The sequence below is a fragment of the Colletotrichum godetiae genome (assembly GCF_030913485.1).
Source record: "Colletotrichum godetiae strain CBS 193.32 chromosome Unknown BDP55scaffold_54, whole genome shotgun sequence".
Lineage (NCBI taxonomy): Eukaryota > Fungi > Ascomycota > Sordariomycetes > Glomerellales > Glomerellaceae > Colletotrichum > Colletotrichum godetiae.
In genome coordinates this window covers 134,054-155,306 of record NW_026851302.1, presented here as the reverse complement: position 1 = coordinate 155,306, position 21,253 = coordinate 134,054, and the positions used below count along the sequence as shown (strand labels likewise).

General features: G+C 52.3%; 7 protein-coding genes across 7 annotated transcripts; 4 read left to right on the top strand and 3 right to left on the bottom strand.

The window, feature by feature from the left end:
- Positions 1-816: 816 nt before the first annotated feature.
- On the bottom strand, positions 817-1,620 carry BDP55DRAFT_677935 (uncharacterized protein). Its single transcript, XM_060575945.1, has one exon. It carries the CDS (start codon positions 1,540-1,542, stop codon positions 1,168-1,170), a length of 375 nt encoding a protein of 124 aa, XP_060424751.1. The 5' UTR covers positions 1,543-1,620; the 3' UTR covers positions 817-1,167.
- A 736-nt stretch (positions 1,621-2,356) lies between these two features.
- Positions 2,357-3,503, top strand: BDP55DRAFT_636469 (uncharacterized protein; the record flags this gene model as incomplete). The annotated part of the gene is made up of 2 exons (XM_060572887.1): positions 2,357-2,479; positions 2,619-3,503. The coding sequence occupies 2 exons, from the start codon at positions 2,357-2,359 to the stop codon at positions 3,501-3,503; spliced, it is 1,008 nt and encodes a 335-aa protein (XP_060424750.1).
- Positions 3,504-7,659: 4,156 nt separating this feature from the next.
- Positions 7,660-9,702, top strand: BDP55DRAFT_754743 (uncharacterized protein; the record flags this gene model as incomplete). Its single annotated transcript, XM_060580727.1, has 3 exons — positions 7,660-8,503; positions 8,565-9,133; positions 9,228-9,702. Exons 1-3 carry the CDS (start codon positions 7,694-7,696, stop codon positions 9,700-9,702), a joined length of 1,854 nt encoding a protein of 617 aa, XP_060424749.1. The 5' UTR covers positions 7,660-7,693.
- A 1,758-nt stretch (positions 9,703-11,460) lies between these two features.
- On the bottom strand, positions 11,461-12,324 carry BDP55DRAFT_697321 (nicotinate nucleotide adenylyltransferase; the record flags this gene model as incomplete). The annotated part of the gene is made up of 2 exons (XM_060577670.1): positions 11,461-11,562; positions 11,632-12,324. The coding sequence occupies 2 exons, from the start codon at positions 12,322-12,324 to the stop codon at positions 11,461-11,463; spliced, it is 795 nt and encodes a 264-aa protein (XP_060424748.1).
- Positions 12,325-14,689: 2,365 nt separating this feature from the next.
- On the top strand, positions 14,690-15,539 carry BDP55DRAFT_326650 (uncharacterized protein). Its single transcript, XM_060566815.1, has 3 exons — positions 14,690-14,812; positions 14,874-15,019; positions 15,098-15,539. Exons 2-3 carry the CDS (start codon positions 14,986-14,988, stop codon positions 15,427-15,429), a joined length of 366 nt encoding a protein of 121 aa, XP_060424747.1. The 5' UTR covers positions 14,690-14,812; positions 14,874-14,985; the 3' UTR covers positions 15,430-15,539.
- A 567-nt stretch (positions 15,540-16,106) lies between these two features.
- BDP55DRAFT_561911 (pectate lyase C) lies at positions 16,107-17,574 on the top strand (the record flags this gene model as incomplete). Its single annotated transcript, XM_060570114.1, has 3 exons — positions 16,107-16,321; positions 16,396-16,540; positions 16,600-17,574. The coding sequence occupies 3 exons, from the start codon at positions 16,107-16,109 to the stop codon at positions 17,572-17,574; spliced, it is 1,335 nt and encodes a 444-aa protein (XP_060424746.1).
- A 1,013-nt stretch (positions 17,575-18,587) lies between these two features.
- On the bottom strand, positions 18,588-20,210 carry BDP55DRAFT_732843 (G-protein coupled receptor; the record flags this gene model as incomplete). Its single annotated transcript, XM_060579999.1, has 4 exons — positions 18,588-19,340; positions 19,399-19,614; positions 19,671-19,875; positions 19,939-20,210. The coding sequence occupies 4 exons, from the start codon at positions 20,208-20,210 to the stop codon at positions 18,588-18,590; spliced, it is 1,446 nt and encodes a 481-aa protein (XP_060424745.1).
- Between the last annotated feature and the right edge of the window lie 1,043 nt (positions 20,211-21,253).

Below are 21,253 nucleotides of genomic sequence, written 5' to 3'. Positions count from 1 at the left end.
CTCGCCCCCGTCTTGACTCTTGAATCTTGAGTTTTCACTGCCAGGAGACCAGCGGTTGTGATTATGAATTCGTGTCCAGCACAAGAGCGAATTCCAACTCCCGTATGACTGCCCGTCAGTTGGGTCGATGAGGCGTAGCTGCTCGACTGCTCACTCAACAAGAACTCAAGAACTTCACCAGGGACCGCGCTTAATATCTGTAGGTATCCGTACGAAGTTCAAAGTATACGAACGGATACACTACGTTACGAACCCTACAGGGCATCGAGGGCGGCAGGTCGCGAGCGAGGTGGGGGTTTACGGTCCCTTTTTCCTCTCACGATGGAGCAACCGTCCCGCTCTCAACCGTTTTCTCCCAATCCTGATCTGCCCGTTTCTCGTGTTACGCGGCCAAGACGATGAGAGACTCGCCCCAGTACCAAAACGTCGTGACAATGACATGACGAGAAGAGAATTTCTTTTCATCGCCAGCGAAGCCCTCCTCGAACCTAACGTCACCGATCCCGCAGGACCGGGACCCCGAACTGCGACTACACGGCTTTGGGCATCCACGATGCTTATTCCAAGACACTGACCAACATCAGTAGCCGCCAGCGGTCAAACCAACGATGCCACTCTGTCACATTTCGGGATACCGCTGTCCGCAAAGATGACAGGATCCCTTCCCTCCCACTACGACAGGCCCCCAAAACTCAGTCATCCAGTAACTCCCCACCCACCCAGGACCCTCTCGGCCCCGTTCCTACATTAGAACAGCCGCCCGACCCAAGTAATATTCAACGCGACGTTGTACAGGATGTGTACTAGTTGTTGCAGTTGCACACTACATTAGCTTGGCCAGCGCCACGGGTCCGACTGGGACAAGAGATGGGGAACACTGCGTAAGGCAGGGACAAAGAAGGCAGCACAAGGCAAAACTAGCAAGGAAAGGCTCACCGGCCAGGTAACCGAGACAGTAAAGCCGCTTGCTCACCTGTTTGCTTGCTGCACTTGCATGCGCTGACCGTAATGGAAAATCCAATGGTTGAGGGAGAAACCGAGAAAGAAGCATATCCTTTGTGTGTCTCCGATGCAGGGATCCCGGAGAGACAGGCTGAGATCTCGGAAGGCTTTTTCTTCTCTCTCGCTTCGCTTCTATCAGGACCACCTTGTTCTCCTTCGCACTAGTCACCTCCCTGCTCTCTGGAGTACGATAGTCTCCAGATACGGTTTGCCTTTTCTTCTCCCCAAACTATCAAAAAGTTCGCCTGTACGGATCTTGACTCTTGCGCCCTCCTCAAACACACTCAAGATCGGGGGTTTGAACCCTCCCCGAATGCCCCTCCCGCAGTTTGCCTTAGCTATGACGCAGTTGCCGGCGGCTGAGAGGACAACCGACGACTGCTCCCCCATGGATTCTGGCATTCTGCCCGTCTGCGCCTCCAAAGAATGATCCCGGCGCCACAACCGTCGCATCTTACAGGCTGTGAACTCTCGTCCACCACCAGGAAACCTGACACACCGAGAGGGGCCTCGGACAAGGTACCCCGGAGCCCCTGGCATCGGCCGAGTGATGTCATCGGATCAGCGGCCGAAACTTGTCTCTCATTTCATCAGCCTCTCAGATCGTTTGCTTCGTTCCCTCAATTTTGCCTCTCGCCATGCAGCAACTGGCAGCCTGTCTCCCTGCACCGCTCCGACAAATCACGAGTCAATTCTTCTGCCCATCCGTCGCCGTCATTCAACGCAGCATCTTCCGGTCTCTTCGAGCGTGTCACCGTGGATTCCGACTGTCTCTCATGCTTCCCACCGGCAGCCGTTTCACCATTTCAACCACACGTCGACCCTCTGAGGCAGAGAAGGCATACCTACACGCAGTACGGATATCTCCATCGGTTTTGTTAGGCATTTACAATCACGGCACTATAGACATGGGAGCCCTCGTCAATTCCCCGCAACAGAGCAACAGACGATCCTCTCAAGCCCGTGTGCGAATGGCTGCTTCCAAACGCTTCTCTCACATGGTTCAACCTTTCAGCGGGGGCTAGCTGAACACCTTGCTTGGTACTGACTTTATGGGAGATGATTCGCACAAATGAACCACCAGAAACACGCTTTCTCTCAGGCTTACGGTTGAAATCCTCCGTTGGTCGAAGCTAAGAGCAGATCTCCCTATTCGCTAAGCTGCCACCGCTGGTGAGGAGCAGATCATCATCGTCTGGCCCCCGTTTCTCCGTTGTTTTTCGACACTCACGTCCCAAACAGTCATGTACACCGGGCATGGTGAACGGACGGATCATCACTGTGTCCCGTGCATATCGTCAGGCGGTCTAACTCTCCCAGCAAAATAGCATCGTGTGTTAGAGATGGGCTACCAATGTCCAATGGTAGGATGAACGACGGTTCCACTTGCGAAATCCCCCAAATCCACTTCTCCATCGCACAACCTTTGAGTTATCTCCGTCCGTCCATTCTTGACTATTCCAACAAACGCGGCCAAGTATCCGGTTTTTTGCTCAACGCACAGCCCGCCGTGTTGCAACCTCATCTAGCATTCCCCGGCACCAGGCCGACATCTCTCCCGTGCTCAGCGTCCGAAATCAACATCTTGCCCGACTGAAAATACCTAAATCAACAAGGACGTACCTGTATCAACTTCCTGCAAGCCACCCGGCGATGGCTCCGAAAAGCAGGAATGTGAGCATGGCATTTCGCAAAAGCCCAAGGTCTCCAAAATTTTCCACCATCCTCCAGGCTCGTACAGTGTTAGCGCACCGGTTTCTCACAATGTTTCCGTCTTCCCTGTCATCTGGAGAGGACCCTTCCCTTCCCTTTCCAGCCTTTTGCCAAATCAGTGTCCCCCATCCCCTTCCCCCTCCTCAGATTCCGAACGAGGTAATGACAACAAGCGATCGGCGGTGCCCAGCATGAAGACCAGCGCCCGGCACTCAGAACAGCAAAGCGACGATCCCACAATAAGCCCGACTCAGCCGATCGTCTCCGGCCAATGGCATTCTCGGTATGGGGATCGTCATCAAAAGGGAAAATCCAAGGGGTGGTTGTCAGTGCTGCACTCTGCCTTGTCTGCGTGGACGGTTCAGGTTCCGGAGGGATGCCGTTGCAACGCTACAACCTCGCTCGCACTGCCATGCCCTATCATGAAGCCTGCTCACATCTCATCAGCAGAGGATATCAGGAACAGAGACGTCTCCTCTCTCACTCGCTCACGGTTATTCGACAGAAGAGCTGCTATTACCCTCTCATTCGCATGGTCCACCGCCAGACCAACACCGAACACGCCGCTCTGCCCCGCCCCCAAGCCGGGGAGAGACTCGGGATATCCTACGGAGTACGGACCACGGCAATATGGTGGTGGGATCATGGCCGTCCCTCTTGCCGCCCACCCGTGTCAGCGGCTTCCCTGCATTATCGTGTGTGCCATGTTTCGTCCCCCCGCGCAGGTCCCCTTATTACACGCTTCTAATTCATTGTTCCCTTTCTTCCAACTTCTCAGCGACTCTTAGACAACATCATATCATCCCAAATAGTCATCCGTGGTTCCTGGCTCTTCTCCGCTATACGTGGTTGGATTGGGTACACCGCACAGCACATACCACACAATATGCAAGGCGCGCCCCGGACGGCATGAATGCCGGGGCCACGGAACGGGTCAGCTGAGACCGGACGGCGACTTCCTATGACCGTAGACGCGCAATCTCCCTTGTTTCTTGGTTCTCTTTTTTCCCCGCCCCGCCGGGACCAACGCCCAGGTTGACAACTTGCGAGTTGGTTCCTAGAAAAAAAAAAGAAAAAAGGAAAAACCTGCTGCCCAGCGGCGGCGGCGGAGGGAGGAGGCGGGCGGCGATTTCGTTCTGCGAGTGGCCCCGTTTCTCGTGTTACCGTTGTCACGCTGTTGACGGCCTTTTGCCATTTGGTAGCGCCGCGTTTTTGCTTCGTATGTAGCCTTGCTTCTTTCGGCTCTCTTTACTCCTTTGCTATGAGGTGAGTGGGAGTGAGTATGTAAGTTTAGCGTTTCTATCCCGTCAAGGGATGTCCCGGTGTCCAACCTCGGATCGTGACCAACTCGACTCCCCAGTGCCACCTCACCAACGACGTGTATGTGCTCGCTGCTTCTCGCTCAGAGGGATCCTTTTCTCGGCGGTCCGGGGGCGGCAAAGACATCATCTGCATCTCACGTTTGCAGATACTTGGTGTCCCTCGGAAGCCGTCCGGGATTTCACTGAACCGGACCACATAAATACCTGGTTGGCAGATCCTGTCGGCAGAAAGGTCCGATTGTTTGCTAAAGAAATGGATCCCAAGAGAAAACGCGTTGAAAGTTTTGGGCGTGGGCGTTGCGTGTGATTCGCGTTGAGTCCGCGTACACATGGAGAAACAAAGAAACTGGGAAATTTCTTCGATAGAGGTACAATCCCATGGACTCCACGTGGGAATTTTCCATGGATTGGGAGCATCGGCAAGCTAAGATTTCGAAACCGGCTTCGAATCCGAGGGCAGATGGAGACCCCTCCCAACTTTTCCAAAGGGTTTCCCAGATTCAACTCTCGTTCCCCCCTCTGCGGCGGGTAGTAAAACGGTTATCGCAAGTTTTGCAAAATTATAACGAGCCAGTCCGTATGGATCTTTCCGGTTTATGGAATGGGGGGAAAACCTGGTACCAAGTCGTAAAGTGCAACGTCGAGACAGCCCTTCCAAGTTCCAACGTGGTAACGGGTCGTAAAAAAGCTTGACTCAGCTGAGCGTCTGAGCCCAGAAGCTGGTGGTACGGGTGGGTAAAAGGAAACAAAGCAATTTAGCAGCTTCCCCATAATTGTAGTATTCTCTCTCTCTCTCTCTCTCTCCGGAGGATTCTTTTTGTCCAGGTGGTTCCTTGGGACTTGGATGATACGGGGTTACCAAGTTTGACTCCCAGCTTATTCCCATCCAACCCCCCAATATGCGGAGCGAAACTTTACGATTGTTGTAGGCAACGATCTTCCTGTTTCTGGGGAAAGCGTCAACCGCGTCGCGGGTGAAGCCCCTTCAAACGTGAGATATGGATTATTTCCATTCTGCGCATATCGCGGCTGGTTTTCTCTGATGGTGTCGTCGTCCGTGGGCTGTGCTTGTGGATAGGCTTCGTTTGGTTGGTGTATGGTTGAGCTGGTCGAGCTATCGGTGGCATCTAAGTTGCGTCTCACATCAATACATCAATACATGTCACGAGTGCGGGATAAGCGCGTGGGTTTCAAGCTTTATCGTTTTGAGCCGACGGGGGTGAGAGCTCGTGGCAGAGTTTCCACTCTGAGACGAGATTAAGACTGCCCAAGTTCGGTGAGAATAAGGGAACGTTATTCGCGATGATGGCATGGCCTATCCCTCTCATCCTTCCAACGGAGCAGGGTGGGATAAGTGAGATTTGTTGTCGAAGATGGATACAAGGAAAAGGCTAAATGGGTTGAATCGGTGTCATCCTATGACGACTACACCACGTCCACATGGTTTAGAGAAAGGGGATCTCAAGGGTCCGATGCTGGGGGCTTACGAGAGGATAAATGTTTTTTTTTTGGTTTGAGATGGTTGGAGGGGTCATGCTGACTCTTCTTAGGTTATTTACACTTTTAGCCTGCGTATTGCATGTGCAAATGTGTGCGTGTATTCCGCTTGGCGAGCTTGTGGACGTACTCACTAATGAGAAGAGGGAAAGTCAATTCTGCCCGGCGGACTCAACTCCTAGGTTTTCTTGAAGTAGGGGGCTGTCGAATTGCTATTGGTTCCGGAGTTTCCCTGTTCAAGGATCGCATGTGGTTGTCGCCCGTTTCGGACGGAGTTGGAGATATTGCGCGATGGTTTGGTGACTTGGCGCTTGCTAGTTTGAGGTTTACGAGGATTTGACGATTTGTTGTCGATGATGACGAGAACGAGGGAAGGGAGATGTCCTGTAAAGTAGCGAGCATGTTGGACCCTGACGAACGGTATTAGGTGTCTTGGCTGAACTTAAAAAGTGTCAGTGTTGGTCTGTTCCAGCAACACATGTAAGTGGTCGAAGTAATGGACGCTGTGATCCCTTGGCTAGTTGTGCAGCATTGCAATTTAATGTACCTGAACTCATCGGGGGTTGGAGAAACAAGTCCCAATCTCTCTGTCTTCTAGTAAAACCAAAATAACAGGCATTCGCCTCTCCCGCCACGGAAGTCTTGGTATCTCATTGACTTTTGTCTCCAAAGGGGCTAAGAATTTACGAGTAGGTTCTAAGTAATATTAGGTCTAAGAGTTGGTTATCTACAGTTTTGGGTGGCCTTTTCTAATATCTCTGACATTTCCATGTATGAGTTGCGCCTAGAACTCACTTGGATCTGAAATTCGTAGCAGCCTACCATGATCTCTCCTTACTAAACAAGTAAGCATAGCATCATCGATTCATGAACACTGTGATCAACTCCCAATTTATACAAATAAAGCACCGTTGTCTAGGCTGAGACTTTGAGGAAAATGCTTTGAGCCACATCTTTATAGGCATTCTCTCATGTTTTGGTTGCTACCCCTGAACTCTGTAGCAAGTGTCTGTGGGCTTGAAAACCCCTAAGCATTGATAATAAAACGGCGCTAGGTGGGTCTTGGATTTCTGGGAGCTAAAGAAGTTGAGAGAGCTTATCATGCTAGCTCTCTAGAGTCAGAAATATCCGGGAAAGACAACTTCTGTTTCCGGGCCTAGAGTTGCGAGATCGCGCAACATGCAATGACTTGATGGACACCACAAAGCTTGTATCGGTTTCCAGTGTTTAAATCCCAAGTTTCAGATAGGGGAAGATGAAGTGTGAGATGGCTCAAATTCGACGATGTCTCCGATTGTTGAGAAGCAGGTGTAAACTGATTCAAAAGAAGCTCGGCATCAATCGATCAGCTGAACACTGTTGCTTCCAGTCGCTCAATGTCTACTACCTACGTAGCCCACGGGTTTAGTAGAAGATGATCATAGATTCTAGTATCGGTACTCGCAGAAACTCCTCTTGGAAAAGTCGTTCTAGGTCATTGATTCCATGAAGTGAGGATGAGGTTTGTCTCAAGAAACCAACCGGGCTAGTCAAGGGGTTATCTTCCAGTCGCAGTCTTGCTCGTTACACCCAATCCTACAGTATCCGCCTATTTCACAGAAGCTACCTACCTTAAATTGTTGTATCCGACTTCACGGTGTACCTCACTTTCCTCTTGGTGGATCGATTCCCCCGTATTTCCTTCACTCTTCACTGAAGCCTTCACCAGGGTCACCCGCTTGCTTAGTCGACAAGCCCTTGGTGTCGTACTGATACCTGCCCGCAGTTGAAGGGCTCGTCCAGTGAAGTCAACAAACTCCAATTGATATGTTCCCTTCCAAAGGCAACACCTTGAGAAGGAAGGTCCTTACCTTTCTTGAACCTTCTTCGCTACACATCCTTCGCTTTTTTTGCAACCTCGCAAATAAACCGCCATCACCACCATCAAGAGGTGCTCTTTGAACATTTGACTCTGGATTCTTCAACTCTTCCTGAGACGAATTTTCAGAAGCACAACCTCTTTGTTCTGTTCTACGCTGGTATCTTTCATTGCCGAAGCCCGCAGACGATTTCTATCTCCCGCCCTTTCTCCATCGCCAACGCCTTTGCCTGCTCCGCCAAAAGGATCTAAGACTCTGACGACTTTCATCTCTCTGCTACCCATATGGTATATCATCACCATGGCCGGTATGACTATTAAGCCAGGCCTCCATTTTGGGCCCGATAGACCTGGCCCAATGCCCCAGAGTCCCAAGCCAGTGTCAGTACCCTCTCCCATCCCCATCTGGCGCCATCTGAAGCTGACATGGCGCTTTAGCATTCTCGCCATCGACGTTGGAACCGAGTCCACCCGTGTGACGCTCTGCTATCATGACGGAGTCAAGGATGTCTTCATCGATGTCCCGGGCCCGAACGGTTCCAATGCCCCCAATGGCTGCGAGTTCCCTGGAGTCATCAGCCTTCCGAATAACCTTAGTGACGATGGTTCTGGCCTAGGTGTCGAGCGCACCATTCCGACCAAGTACTTGATCTACCAGTTTGCCAAGTCTTCAACTTCCTTCCAGGAAACCACCAACATCATCATTCCCGAGAAAATAGCCGACCGCATTCAAACCACCTTCCTGAACGAGATGAACAGCGGAGAGGTCCTCTGGAGATTCCAGGTTCTCGAGAAGATACTCCCCCTCATTGAGGAGTACTTCACGAAAATCGGCACCATGGTGGCATCGTTCTGCCAGGAGCACGGACACATCGTCACGAGCGTCGTCGCTACCCATCCGTACCGCGATAGCACGGCCCTGCAAGAGATTTATCTCCAACTCCTTCGAGCTATGGCTCCTACCGCGCCGAAGTGGATGAACGCCTTCAGTTCGGTCGAAGAGACCCATGCCTTGGGTCACTACCTGCTCCACCATCCTTCCCGCTGGGCCGACGTGGGAGGAGAGAAGCCTGATCGACTTCTCGTCCTCGACTTTGGTGCGCATTGCCTGGTTAGTGGTTCTATTATTTGGAGCCCGAGATTTAGGGTTCGTTTACTGATATGAGCAACAGCGTACGGCTGTCTTCCATCTCAATTGGAAGACCTCAAAGGACGGCAGCTTCAAGATACCCGACTTCTACTCTATCGACACTGGTACGGAGCACAAAAACATAAGCTCGCCCGACGCTTATGGAGGTGTTGATTATCACGCCTACCTCATCGAGCAGACTATTCGATCCGACCTTGGCGGAGAGAACATGACTCCAGACGAGGCAGACAAGCTTGAGACTATTGTCAAGGCGATGATGGCACATTTCCACGAGAAGCTGAAGCAGAAGCAGATCGGCGAAGAAGTATTTCAACTGCGCGGCGCAAACCACACTTGGAAGTGTAACGCCAATGGCTCGCGGAAGCACTTCTACGGCGCCTACTTCCAGGCTTTGGTTACCATATATCGGTACCTGACCAACATGTGTCGCCTCAAGGGAGGCCGGAAAGTTAAGACTACTATGGTTCTCACCGGTAGCAGCTTCAAGAATAAATCTGTCCTCAAGTTGGTCACCGACTTGATTCAAGACTGGCAGGTTACCGGTGGCGGAAAGTTGAGCTTCTTCCACGCCCACAACCAGGGTGACTTTCCGTAAGTAACACCTGTTTCCTTCAAGAGGGCCAAGTCTGCCGGAAGGCAGTAGATATTCCATGCAAGAAGCTTTTACTAATATCTCACTGAACAGTTCGACTGCTACCGCCAGAGGCACAGCCCTGGCAAAGATGTACCAGAAGACTGTCCGCCAGTTCTTGGATGAAGGCGCTGCATTCGCACTTCAAAGCCAACCCCCCACCGCGATAGAGACTTCGTCTCTTCTCCTTCACAACGGGAAGTCCAACAAGGTCAAAGTCCGTAAGGGCACTCCGAGAATAACTATAGTCTGCAAGCCTCGCTACGCTTCCGACGACGGCAACCGGCTCAAGGCTAAGGACGGCACTTACACCCTCTGCCATCTGCCGATAATCGCCAGCGACAGGGCCAACGAGTACACGCTCAGTTACCCCAATTCCGAGCCGGGACGGGGCGAGTTTCTGATTCTCGACGTCATCTCGACGGGTGCTGGCGCCATCCCCGGTCCGGTCCATCACCGCTTCAAGATTCCCGTCCATATGGATCCTGGTGGAAGGATTCTGAAGATGGACGCTGACTATGAGTTGTAGCCTGATAATAGAGGTAGATTAGACCCAGCCTCGGGCCTCCCGTCACAGATGTTACCAGGGTCCTCGACGAGGAAAGCGCGATCTGCATTCTTGATCAGGAACTTTCGGTATGATGGTAGTTCATAGCAGGAAATATCATAAAAGAGAGAGGGCATGGAAGCGTGCCTGCAAAGGCATCGGCGCAGGGTCTAGTGATTTCTTCACCTGTTGTGGAAATGGTGGCCTCGTTTAGGTAGAGGATAGATAGCTCAGGACAGAACAGCACAGCTGCATTCCAAAGAGAAGCTTCCCGTCATTAGGACCCTAGATTATACCGGAACACTTGATTCTGAGGCTGCTGAACTTCATTTAAGGGAAAGTACGGCGACTTGACATTACCGACGGACGTTTCCAGATGGTGTTACCGGTGGTGTTGAAGATCCGTAACTTTGCCGGACTCGGCCTGAATTTCTTCCCTACCGGTGTCTTTTAGTCGGTTTCCCGTCTCCATATGTAACCGTCTCCATATGTAGCCGTCTCCATGGCACATTAGAGAGAAATGTGGCATGCCTGCTAATTAACTCGGGTCGAGCGGAAGAGGCAATCATGGTGATCCTCTGTTGCTGTACAGACGAGACGGTAACCTCGACTTTCAAGAGCAAGGAAACCCTCTGGCAGTACCCGCAAGATGGAATCGAGAATGGCTTGGAGAGAAGGTTCTCGTATAAAGGCAATCAAGCGGAAGTTGACGCAATGCATGTCAACACGACTAGCAGAGACCTTGCCCTTTACTTACATGTACTCTGTTATATTAATAGCAAGTCTTAGTTTAGTTGCCTTCCCTTTTCGTAATTTCATATGTTATTTATACCACAGTACTCTTCTATAGGAATCAGCATATGTGGAAATGGGTTGGGCGGTACTACAGTATCCTTCCCTCGAGGGCAAGCAAGACTAACCCAACTATCATGCCCCTTGGTCCGAAAGGTGGCCCATCAACAGTCACAATCATCTGCAGAAGAGGAATGTGTGAGCTGATCATTAGCAATGTCGTGATATCACTATCGACAGTCCTCATGCATGGAGGAGAGACTTGTCCTTTGAAGTTGATGCACTTTAGTCCCTTGGGAGTCCCCCTATGGGTGTCGATGACAAAGATAAGGCCTATGATACTCATCGAACCAGAGCGGCCACCAACCGAGGCTATTCGTCAGTCGCTTATGCATGGACACATGATTCGGTAGCGCTGCTGTCTACTTCCGGCGGTCTTGTGCTAGTCCGAGATTCTGTGAGCACCCTTCCCCGGTGTACTAACCGCCGGATAGCAGATCTCACGATTTCAAGGTTTCAACAAACGAAAACATAACGCAGAAAGCGATAGGCCGGGAAGGTACCGAGGGTGAGTTGGGAACTATTGATTGTTCAATGGGAGAAGTCCCTGTAGTTCAAGATATATATATCTCGCTCTTCATAACGAAGTCCGCCCTATGCACCTAATTAAACCCATGAAAAAAATATAACAGTAATGAAATGGATGGACTTTGTGCCGTCGTCTCGTAAAACCCAAACGCTGATACCCACGCCATTTGCTCCCCTTCTCTGGTCCTCCTCTTTGCTCTTTGATCTTTCTGTCTCGTCTGGATCTGGATCGTTGCTCTCGCTTCTGTCCCGCTGTTCCGCTGTCTCGCTGTCTCTCTCATCTTTTTTTCTACAAACTCCATCAAGGCGTTTGAACGAAACACGCGCTCGTTCAATATCCAAAACGATTGTAACTCATTCTTATTGCACCTCCTTCTCCTTGCCCTTCTCATTTGTTGCTGTGTCGTCCTCGTTGTACAGGCCGTGCTCGTCAATATACTTGATGACTTCAGCAGGGATGAGCTAGAGATATGTTAGCCGTTGATTGCCTTTCAAATGTGTGACAATGCCTTTGGGGGATCGGAAACTCACGTAGTCGATGCTCATATTCCTCCTTAGCAACAATCGAATCTTGGTACTCGAAACATCATTGGGAACGACTTGCGGGATGTAGTAGATCTGGTCCTCGTATTCCTTAAGATTACCGAGGGCCTCGTCAATGTTCACACCGGCTCTCTCGAGCACAAAGGCGCCAAAGTCGCCAAGGATGTGTCTCAAATCAGAAGGCGACCAAACGCCCGGCTGACTCATCGTATTGATCAGGTCGGCGCCAGCGAGCACGGCAATACGCACGCGCTTCCCGTTGCAGCCGCCGCGCTTGACATTGATCTCGTGCTCAAAGTGATCGAGAACAACGGCAGTGGGCACGTAGGCCGTCTGCTCGGCCTCCCAAGGGTCGACCATGAGGAAGCGGGAGGTCTGCTCGGCGGCGATCTCGCACATGCGGCGGCGGTGGCAGGCGGGTGCGAGACCGCGCTTTTTGTAGGCGTCGGAGACGGGGGAGAGGTAGGAGCCGATAAGCTCAAAGTTTGTGTTGTAACGGACGTAGTCTGCCGCCATGACGGCCATGCGCAGGTGGAGGAAGGTGATGGGGCTGTAGGAGCCCGGGGCGACGAGGACGAGGGGCTCGCGGTCGGGTTCGGACTGCTGGAGGCGGAGGCGGTGCTCCGGGAAGGAGTAGCCGGGGGGCGCCATGGCCTCGATTTCATCGGGGGTGGCGACCATTGTGAGGTTTCGCGGACGGGCGGCGGCGGACGCGGCGAAGGGGTTGTTGCTGCGCGGCGTGCTGAGACGCCGGAGGGGAGGGGTCGGCGGACGGTGGTAGTAGTAGGTTGGGGGCGAGAAAAGCCGGAAACCAGCTCTCATCAACTTTTTCGTTTGGTTTCCCTGTTGGGCGCTCTGTCGTCGGTGGTTGGTCGAGTGACTGGTTGGATAGTAGTCCTGTGAGAGGAGATAATGGGTATCGACTATGGATAGGGCGAGGAGGAGCCAAGGGAAGGTCGGCGAGGGCTCCGTGATGTTCCTTGAGGGGTTCGGTGTCTCGGAATGCGGCTATCGGTTCGGTCGGTGCCTGGGCCAAAGGCAGCAGCGGGCGGAAGGGGACGGGGGACGGAGAATGACGGGATCTGCCTGTGAAGAAAAGAAGAGGTGGAATTGGTCAGCCTCGCGCCAAGTACGTCATGCGATGATGGCAGGTAAGAGAGAACTGTGACCACAGCGTACCTGTTTTTGTTGAACAAATGTCGCTGGACAAGGTGATTGAATAGTGACTTTGGGGGGTTTTCTTGGGACGACGGGAAAAAGGACGTTTCTGGTTGCTGAGGGGTGTGTTTGGAGTTTCTGTGTTCCGGTCGGGGATTGCGTGACTAAGGTTAAGAATGACACTGAGACTTCCCTCTTCTGGGGGGGTAAAATATCTCGTTTTGGTTCTGAACAGGCCGGGGGGGATGAATGGAAGTGGGAGACTGGCGACGGGAGTGGGAGTGCGTGCGTATGTGTGCGTGGGACAGCGTTGCGGCGGTACGGCGTTACGGCGTTCGTCGCAGTTGGTGGTGCAGGCGGGGACACAGGTGCTTCGCTGCTTTGCACTTCGCATCGAGGGGTTAGCGGGGCTGCTTAGTCATCCAGCTGCCCCGCCGCGGGTTACTCTGTGATTGGCGGGGCTGTACGTCGGCCGCATCGGAGAAAGACCGGGTCCATTGCGGAATTGCTCCAGGCCCGGCATCTCCGTCTTCGGGGCTTCCCAGGTGTCAATGGTGATCATTAATTGTCCCTATTATTCTATCTTTTAATTCTATGATATCTTGGTATCTTAAACCTGGTACAGAATACATGCATCGGAAAACAAGGTCATCAAAAGGCAGCTCTGGAGGTCTACGATGGAATTCTCGGCGTCAAGTGCCGAAGTGAGGGGTAGGCGAAGTGCCCGGTAAAGGCCGTTATCACCGGCAGGTTGCGCTTACGCAGTAGGTACTCAATGGAAGCTGCCCGGAAAGAACATGACTTCAGGAATTTCCGATGAATAAACACGGTCAAGCGCTGAGGGTCTGTCATTCAGGCATCTCACAGAATACCATGATGGCAATTGAGAATTGCGCCAATTCACTTCAAACGCAGGCCCTGAGCTACTATAGGTAGGCTACATGTGTTTGTCCGACGCTGTTCTTTCTAGTTTGAACAACCTCCTCCAGCCGCGTGTCAGTTCAAGCTACCTACCTTAGTTACACTGGCGTTGTACTAGCATCTCCCACCCACAACTTTCTGTCAAGAGCAGTAATGGAAGCCTCGGTAAACACAGTTGGAAACTCAACAATTTGCCCGCCAGATCAACGGGCCTGGTTCTCGTGCCTGAGAGATCGACACGCCAGAGTCTGAAGAAACACGTGCCCCAGCTTCCTCACCCGCTTATGCTGTCTCACTACCCCGACCTCACTAATGTGTCGTGCGTGTGCAAGGGAGAATGAGTCGGTCAAGAACTTCGACGTCTCCCAGCCGCCACGTGACTCACGCAAACGGCGCATAACCATAGCGCTTTTGAGAAAGAAAGAAAAAACAAACATTTTTTCTTGCATTGCCATCTTTTGACCGCAACGTCTCCCCTGCCTCCGACATCGCCGTTCCCCCGGCTCTAGAATCTACGTAGTAATAAGGTAGTCTCACTTTGGGAATTTCCTAGCGCTTCTCAGCGCTCCAATTACCATGCTGCCGTTTCACTCGCCTGGGCCAAGACGGTCCCCAAGCTTCCCCCGGCACGAGCTGTCCGATTCTGCCAAGCAAAAATGCCTGAGAAAGCTTTTTCGGCGAAAAGGCCAATCGCCGCATGCACTGGCGCCTCTCAAATTTACCCCCGGATGAGTCAAAGTCAACCAGATTGAGATTCCGAAGGGTCGTCGGAATGAGAAGTCTCGCTCAGCCACAGAACCGTGTGAGCCACATCCACTGGCCACAGCGTCTGAAGTGAGATCGGATGGCAGGTGTGGTGCGATGAACACTCATGGCGGAATCTGAACCGTAAATCTTGGAGGCTCGCCGCCTGAGCTCATGGTTTGGGTCTCACTCATCGCAAGGACGCGTCGATGAGATAATTGTGAAGCGCGTCGGGTTGTCAGCTATTTGGTTCTCTGCCACTTCAGACTCGAAATTCCAGTCTCAATTGTCGAAAAGCAAAGCCAGGTCATGAGAGAAGGACCTTCAAGTGATCGCTCTCATTCTTGTAGGTCATTGGGTCTTCATGATGGTCGCATCACAGACTGAACAACTCATGTATCGTATAGCACTATCGAGAATGACGTCTGACAGGTGGGAAAGTCATCGACCGAGTGATGCAGAGTAGCATCCCTCTTCAACCTTAATTCAGCATCGCACTTTGCAGGCTAACAACCATAGATGTGTTACGGACGGGAAGGGTGTCAGGTAATCGGTATGCGTATGCCCGAAGAACATCCCCTTTTGAGCCATTCCATCTTACAACGGACCACCTACCTTGGGTATAATATAGCAAAGCCCAGTCTCGCACTCGTATTTCACAAACAACGCCATAGCAACCATGTAACTCCAAAACAACTCTCCGGCCACCATCATCAACCTGAGAAACCAGAATCCTCCGCCGCCCGCCGTTGTGTGGCTCACACCCCGGCCCCGAGTGGCCCCGTCCTCTGCCCCTTCAATATCACCCAAACAGCACCAAACGCCAGGGATTCCCCACCATTTCTGCCCGTTTCGGAGGACGCTTCCCGTCCGCCGTCCCCCTTGGGGAGCTCAAACTTTCTGCCCATTTCCCACCAATCGTCTATGGATAGATGCCATCAATATCCGAATGAGGCAGGCTAGTAATTCACAACGTACTATACAGTCGAACTACGATGTAAATGAAATCAAACTGGGAGGAGATCATCGCGCATAGATCAATGGGCACGGAATAATACACCATGTGCAAGGAAGCTACGTTCTCTACCTCATAGTCTTACAGACACCTCCCATGCGGCCAAGCATCCCCGAACCAGCATCTACGGCCGCCATCCGGTTCAACACCACCAACAGGAGCCGGCCGCTATCCCCATGTGCATCCACGCCCCTTTCCAATTCCCGTAACTGTCAGGGCGAGATGGATCATGGGGTGGATGATGACAGGCCGCAGGGCGAAGGACCCCCCTGAGCAACCACCACACCACCCATCCCGGTGGATCATCACCGCGAGGGAAGCTGTCCATCGAGAATGCAACATGAAGTAGAAACAGCCTACAAAACTAAACCCAGGACCCCTTTTTCGTCCCATCTTGACTGGATCTTCTCTTGAAGTCTTGGGATCTCGTCGCTATTCTGCTACGCGTGCCGTTCCATTTCATCCCTTCGGCTTGCCCCCTTGTTATAGCTTCTTTTCAAGCTTCTTTTCTATTCGACTTGTTTTGTTTCGGGGATTGTCTGGTACATCGCTTCCGTTTCGCCTTCCTCACTCTAGCCCCCACTCGTTTCTACCTTCCCACCTTCCGGACGATCCAACACACACTATGAAGGCTTCCACGACACTCTTGGCCGCGGCCGCCGTCCTCTACCAAGGCGCCGCCGCTCTCCCCGCTGCTGGCTGGACCGGTACCGCCGTCTCCCCGGCCAAGGTAGTCGCCCGTGCCGACGCCGCTCCCTCCGCCTTTCCTGGCGCCGAAGGGTTCGGCCGGAACGCGATCGGTGGCCGTACGGGTACGGTGTACAAGGTTACCAACCTCAAGTAAGCTCCCACCTAACTTGACTCTCAGCTGTCTAGGATGAACTTTTCTTGCTGACTCTACTTCTGTGCTACAGTGACTCTGGCACTGGATCCCTTCGTGATGCCGTCTCTCAACCCAACCGAATCGTGGTCTTCGACGTAGGCGGCGTCATCAAGATCGACGCCCGAATCGTGGTGTCCAAGAACGTTTACATTGCAGGACAAACAGCACCCGGAGGTGTAAGTACCAACCAGACAAAGACACAGACTTACAACACCCAACTAACACCAACAACCAGGGCATCACAGTCTACGGAAACGGCTTCTCCTGGTCCAACGCCAACGAAGCCATCACCCGCTACATCCGCATCCGCATGGGCAAGGGAGGCGACTCAGGCAAAGACGCAATCACAATCGCCGACGGCAAAAACATGATCTTTGACCACGTCTCCGTCTCCTGGGGCCGCGACGAAACCTTCTCCATCAACGGCGACGTCTCCAACGTCACCATTGCAGATTCCATCATCGGCCAGGGCCTCGAGACGCACTCCTGCGGCGGGTTGATGCAGACAAACGAAGGCGGCATCTCCCTCTTCCGAAACCTCTACATTGACAACAAGACGCGTAACCCCAAGGTAAAGGGCGTGAACTCCTTCATCAACAATGCAGTCTACAACTGGGGCGGTGGCGGCGGATATATCGCGGGAGACTCCGAGGGCGCGAGTTATGCGAATATTATTCAGAATTACTTCATCTCCGGCCCCTCGACCTCCGTCACGGCGTTCACACGCGGCAACGCAAACTTCCGCGGCTATGTCAAGGACAACTTTTACGACTCCAACAAGGATGGCGTTCTCAACGGTGCCGCGCTCTGCGTCTCGACGACGTGCTACTCCAACATGGCCATCCAGACGACCGCCTTCGACTACCCTGCCCCGGCAAAGCTCCTCACCGCCACCGACGCCGTCGCGCACGTCGCGTCCAAAGTCGGCGCCTCCATTGCTCGCGACGCCGTTGACGCCGCTCTGGTGAAGGAACTCCTCTCCTACGGAAAATCGGGCAAGCTCATCTCCGATGAGGCCGACATGGGCGGCGCGGGCGACATCGCGGCCGGCACGGCGAAGAAGGATACCGACGGCGACGGAATCCCCGACGACTACGAGACTGCCAACGGCCTGAACCCTAACGATGCCTCGGACGGTATGAAGATTGGTGCCGGTGGGTACACGAACCTCGAGATCTACGTCAACTCGCTCGTTCCCGCCGTGTACTAGACTTTGTCTCGTCTTGCACACTTGCTCCTGCGTATGGACTTAGTTGGAGGTTAAGAGGGACCGAATCTCGATGGAGAAAACACCTTGGCTGTATATAGCACGCTCTTTCTACATTTTTTCTTGTGTATACCTACTACTCATCGTCGTTCTTGCGACGAGGTACATATCTTCGTTCAAATGGACATAATCCATTACTTTTCGAAATCTGGCTACTTTGACGAATTTCCCCTCGATCAAACCCAAGCTACGAGCCTCCAGTCTTCTTGGTATTTCCTCTGAAAGACTTCTTTTTGGCAGACACACGCCTCGATTGGAAAGCTCATTTGTCGGGACTCGGACCTGGTATTACTGCCCGGTGCCGGGCCGGGCGGCGGAGGTGGGGCACTGGCGTTATTTCCTTCCGGCCAAACGAAGTACCCGACTTCGCCCTCTCCGAATAAGTGGGACAGGCACAACCTGAAGAGGATGACCTTCCTGAGACGTGACTGCCTTCGGAAAGACTCGAATGGCACATAGGCCGATGGTAATTACGTTCTAAGCCTTTAGCCTTACGATCACTTAAAAGAAGCAGCTACAAGTAGATCTGGTCAAGTCGCTCAAAGCAATGACCCCCCCGAAGCCCAGCCGACACTGGGAGTGGCTAATTCTCTATCGGAGAGATCTTCCCAGACACTACACTCAGAGGTCTTATGTCTTGCTTGGAACATGTTGGCATTTTGCTTTTATTAACATTGTGTATCGCTGACATGGTCAGGCATTGTGCAGGTACTTGGATCGCGCGCGTGACCGACCGCCGCGCATCCGATTAATATACAACTCCAAAATCTTCCGTAATATGCGAATGTATATCGGTATCCTCCTCGGTCAATAAAGTCCCGCTTAAGTGTTGGCCGTCCCCCCAAAAGCATTCCCCGTACTGACATCCAGAGTCATCCCCAACCACAATCAGACGGTGTCTCTTGAAGAACAACCTTCGCCTGCAACTCAAAGGTCTGGTAGGCGCAATCGACGAATCATATACTAAAGGATCCTCTCATGGCTCTGACATTACTGACTCCTGAAGGGACTGTCAACTCGAGCTCACTCGTTTGGTCGCTGCCAATTGCTTTCGTGTGCCCATAGCGACCGTTTCGAAATCGGTCATGTTGATCGCTTCGAAGCACGTCTATCCTGACGGCACCCTGTCGACTTTCAGTGGCGCAACTTCCAAGTCGGCCCTGTTGACAACAGCGCATGTCCTTCCATTCTTCTTTGAATGTCGTCCAACTAGTCATAAAGAAGATGACGGCATTCCAGACACCTTGAAGTGGGAGAACCGTGGCGCTGGCAACATTCAGGCCGAAGCTGACTACTTCAGGCTTGAGAAGGTTGACAACCCTGTTGATCGAACTTGGTGTCCATGTCACCAAAACAGAGATAGCAAAGATGAAACTGGTCCTGAGGTATGCAAGCTTGACAGGGTCTAGACGGTCAAGCCTGGCTGAAAATTTTGTCCCAACACGCCTAATTCGCTGGAAGACAGATCGCTGCGGCTTTGGCGGCGGAGGGTCTGATGTGCACGTGGTCTCGAAACGAGGGCTTGGTGTACCGTGTCCGTCCTCTTCGCTCGTACGCCATGATTGCTGGTGCCGAGGTTGTTGATCGTCTAGCCCCTTTGTAATGGCTATTGACGGAACTTGAGGTGACCAAGGCCTTGGTACCATAGTTGTAATCTGGATATCCGTCACGGCGGTTCCATAGAAGAATTCGGCACGGCTCGTGAGATTCTGGAGAGTGTCAACTTCAGGTCATTTTCTCAAGTACCTATGCCTGCTAATGACATACCTTTTCCGCTGAGTCTCGCTCATCTGAGCAAGATGTGTCTTTGCAGTCTCTTCCAGTATTGCTGAAGGTGAGGTTGTGGAGTTGATTGCGGTGATGGAAGACATGGTAGCCGACGGCAAAGTAGATAACGCACGACCCGACGATGCAGGTCCAAATGGGAATATAGTAAGTGAATATACGAAGTTTTGACCAATCATGATTTATCCAGCACCATATCTATGAAGGTTAGTCACGATAATTCCTTGCGAAGTGGAATACGATCGCCTACGTACTGTAGCATCTCCATAGATAAGGTCATCCGGACCACGAGGTCGGACTAGGAGACAAACAACGGCCGGAATCATGGGGAAGCCAAAGCAGATAGCACAGTAGACCCAAATGTAGCGTCGGAAGGAGGAAGGATTGGCACCGGCGAAGAAGACGAGGTAGACGTTGATAGCCATGGCGAAAGACCACCACGGATCAGATTGCATGAACCTATTGCATCGGACCATTAGCACAGTTTTCTCAAAAGAAGATGGAAAGAAGGGGAGATCGAACATTTCGAGCAAAAACGCTTGTGCCTGACACAAAGTGGATTCTGCTCCAGCTAGCATGCCGTCGTAGCCCATCGCGCAAGCAATGCTAGCACCAACATTGGCAACTGACGCGAAGACGATGAAGAGATTTGGAACACTTCGAATGCGTTTGAATTGCCAGTAGGTGACGAATATTAGTGTAACTCCGACCAACGACAGTGAAGCCCCAACTCTCTCCAGGGCGATGATGATATCGATCTGAGACTGGCTGAGGGACTGCACTTTCCCACCCATGTCGGCGATTGGACCGTCCGGACCGTCCATGGATATGTTTGAGAGCCAAGGTTTTCGCTTCGATGTGACTCAGTAACTTTAGTAAGTGAGCGAGCTATCGAACGAAGCAGCGACTCGAAGGCAGGCTGGGTCATAAGGTCAGTCATCTTTGTTGCCTGCGCAGGGAATTGCTTCTAGGGAAAGAGCTGCAAGCATACCTGCCTCCGTGTCCTAGTAGCTGAGATGCAGTCTGTAATGCTGCAAGACGTGGCCCCCTCGATGTATGTGTGAAAGGACCGAAAGATGAAGCGTAGGTCGTGGCTCAAACTGACGGCAGAGGTGGCACAAATGGCGGCTGTGTCACAAAGAAGAACCGAAATGCGCAGTTGATAAGAGCCGACAGAGACTAAAAGAAAGAAAAGGGTTGGCCGGGAGGAAGTACAAGCCTCGAGGACCCAAAGGCCAAAATGATATGCCGTGTTGCTGGACGGCAGCTCTGTGTGACGAGCTGCTGACCTCTGCAGCACCAGAGAAGGCGAGGGTTGAAGCAGGATGGAAAGATTCGAGCGTATTCGAGAAGGTAGCAATCGAGAGGTTGAAATAGAATGACAGGCGAGATCATGTATTAATCTCAAGCAGCCCAGACTGTTAGCTACATATAGGCGAGACACTGAGGTGCATGACCGACTGCGGAATTCCTGGCTTGGGTCGGGGAAGAGGGCCGACGCAAGGAGATGTTACACGAACGAGAACGGGCGAAGAAGAAGACGAAGAAGGGACATGGGTGAAAAGATCGATGGCGAGCGGCGACGGGTACGAGAGAGGATCTTCTGTGAGATGCCAGGGGGAGCCTTGAATGAGAGAAAGGGCCCAAGACGATTGAATGCGGGGGTCGAGGAGAGGTAAGGAAGCGGCGACTGTTTCCGATCCAAGGTAGACTTGACGGAATTCTTCTCTTATTGGAACTGGCGGCAATATCAGAAGAGATGTGGCTTGGGAGTTGTAAGTGTCGACATGAGGGAGGAATACCCGGGCAGGATGTAGTGGTTGCGCGTGTGAGTTGA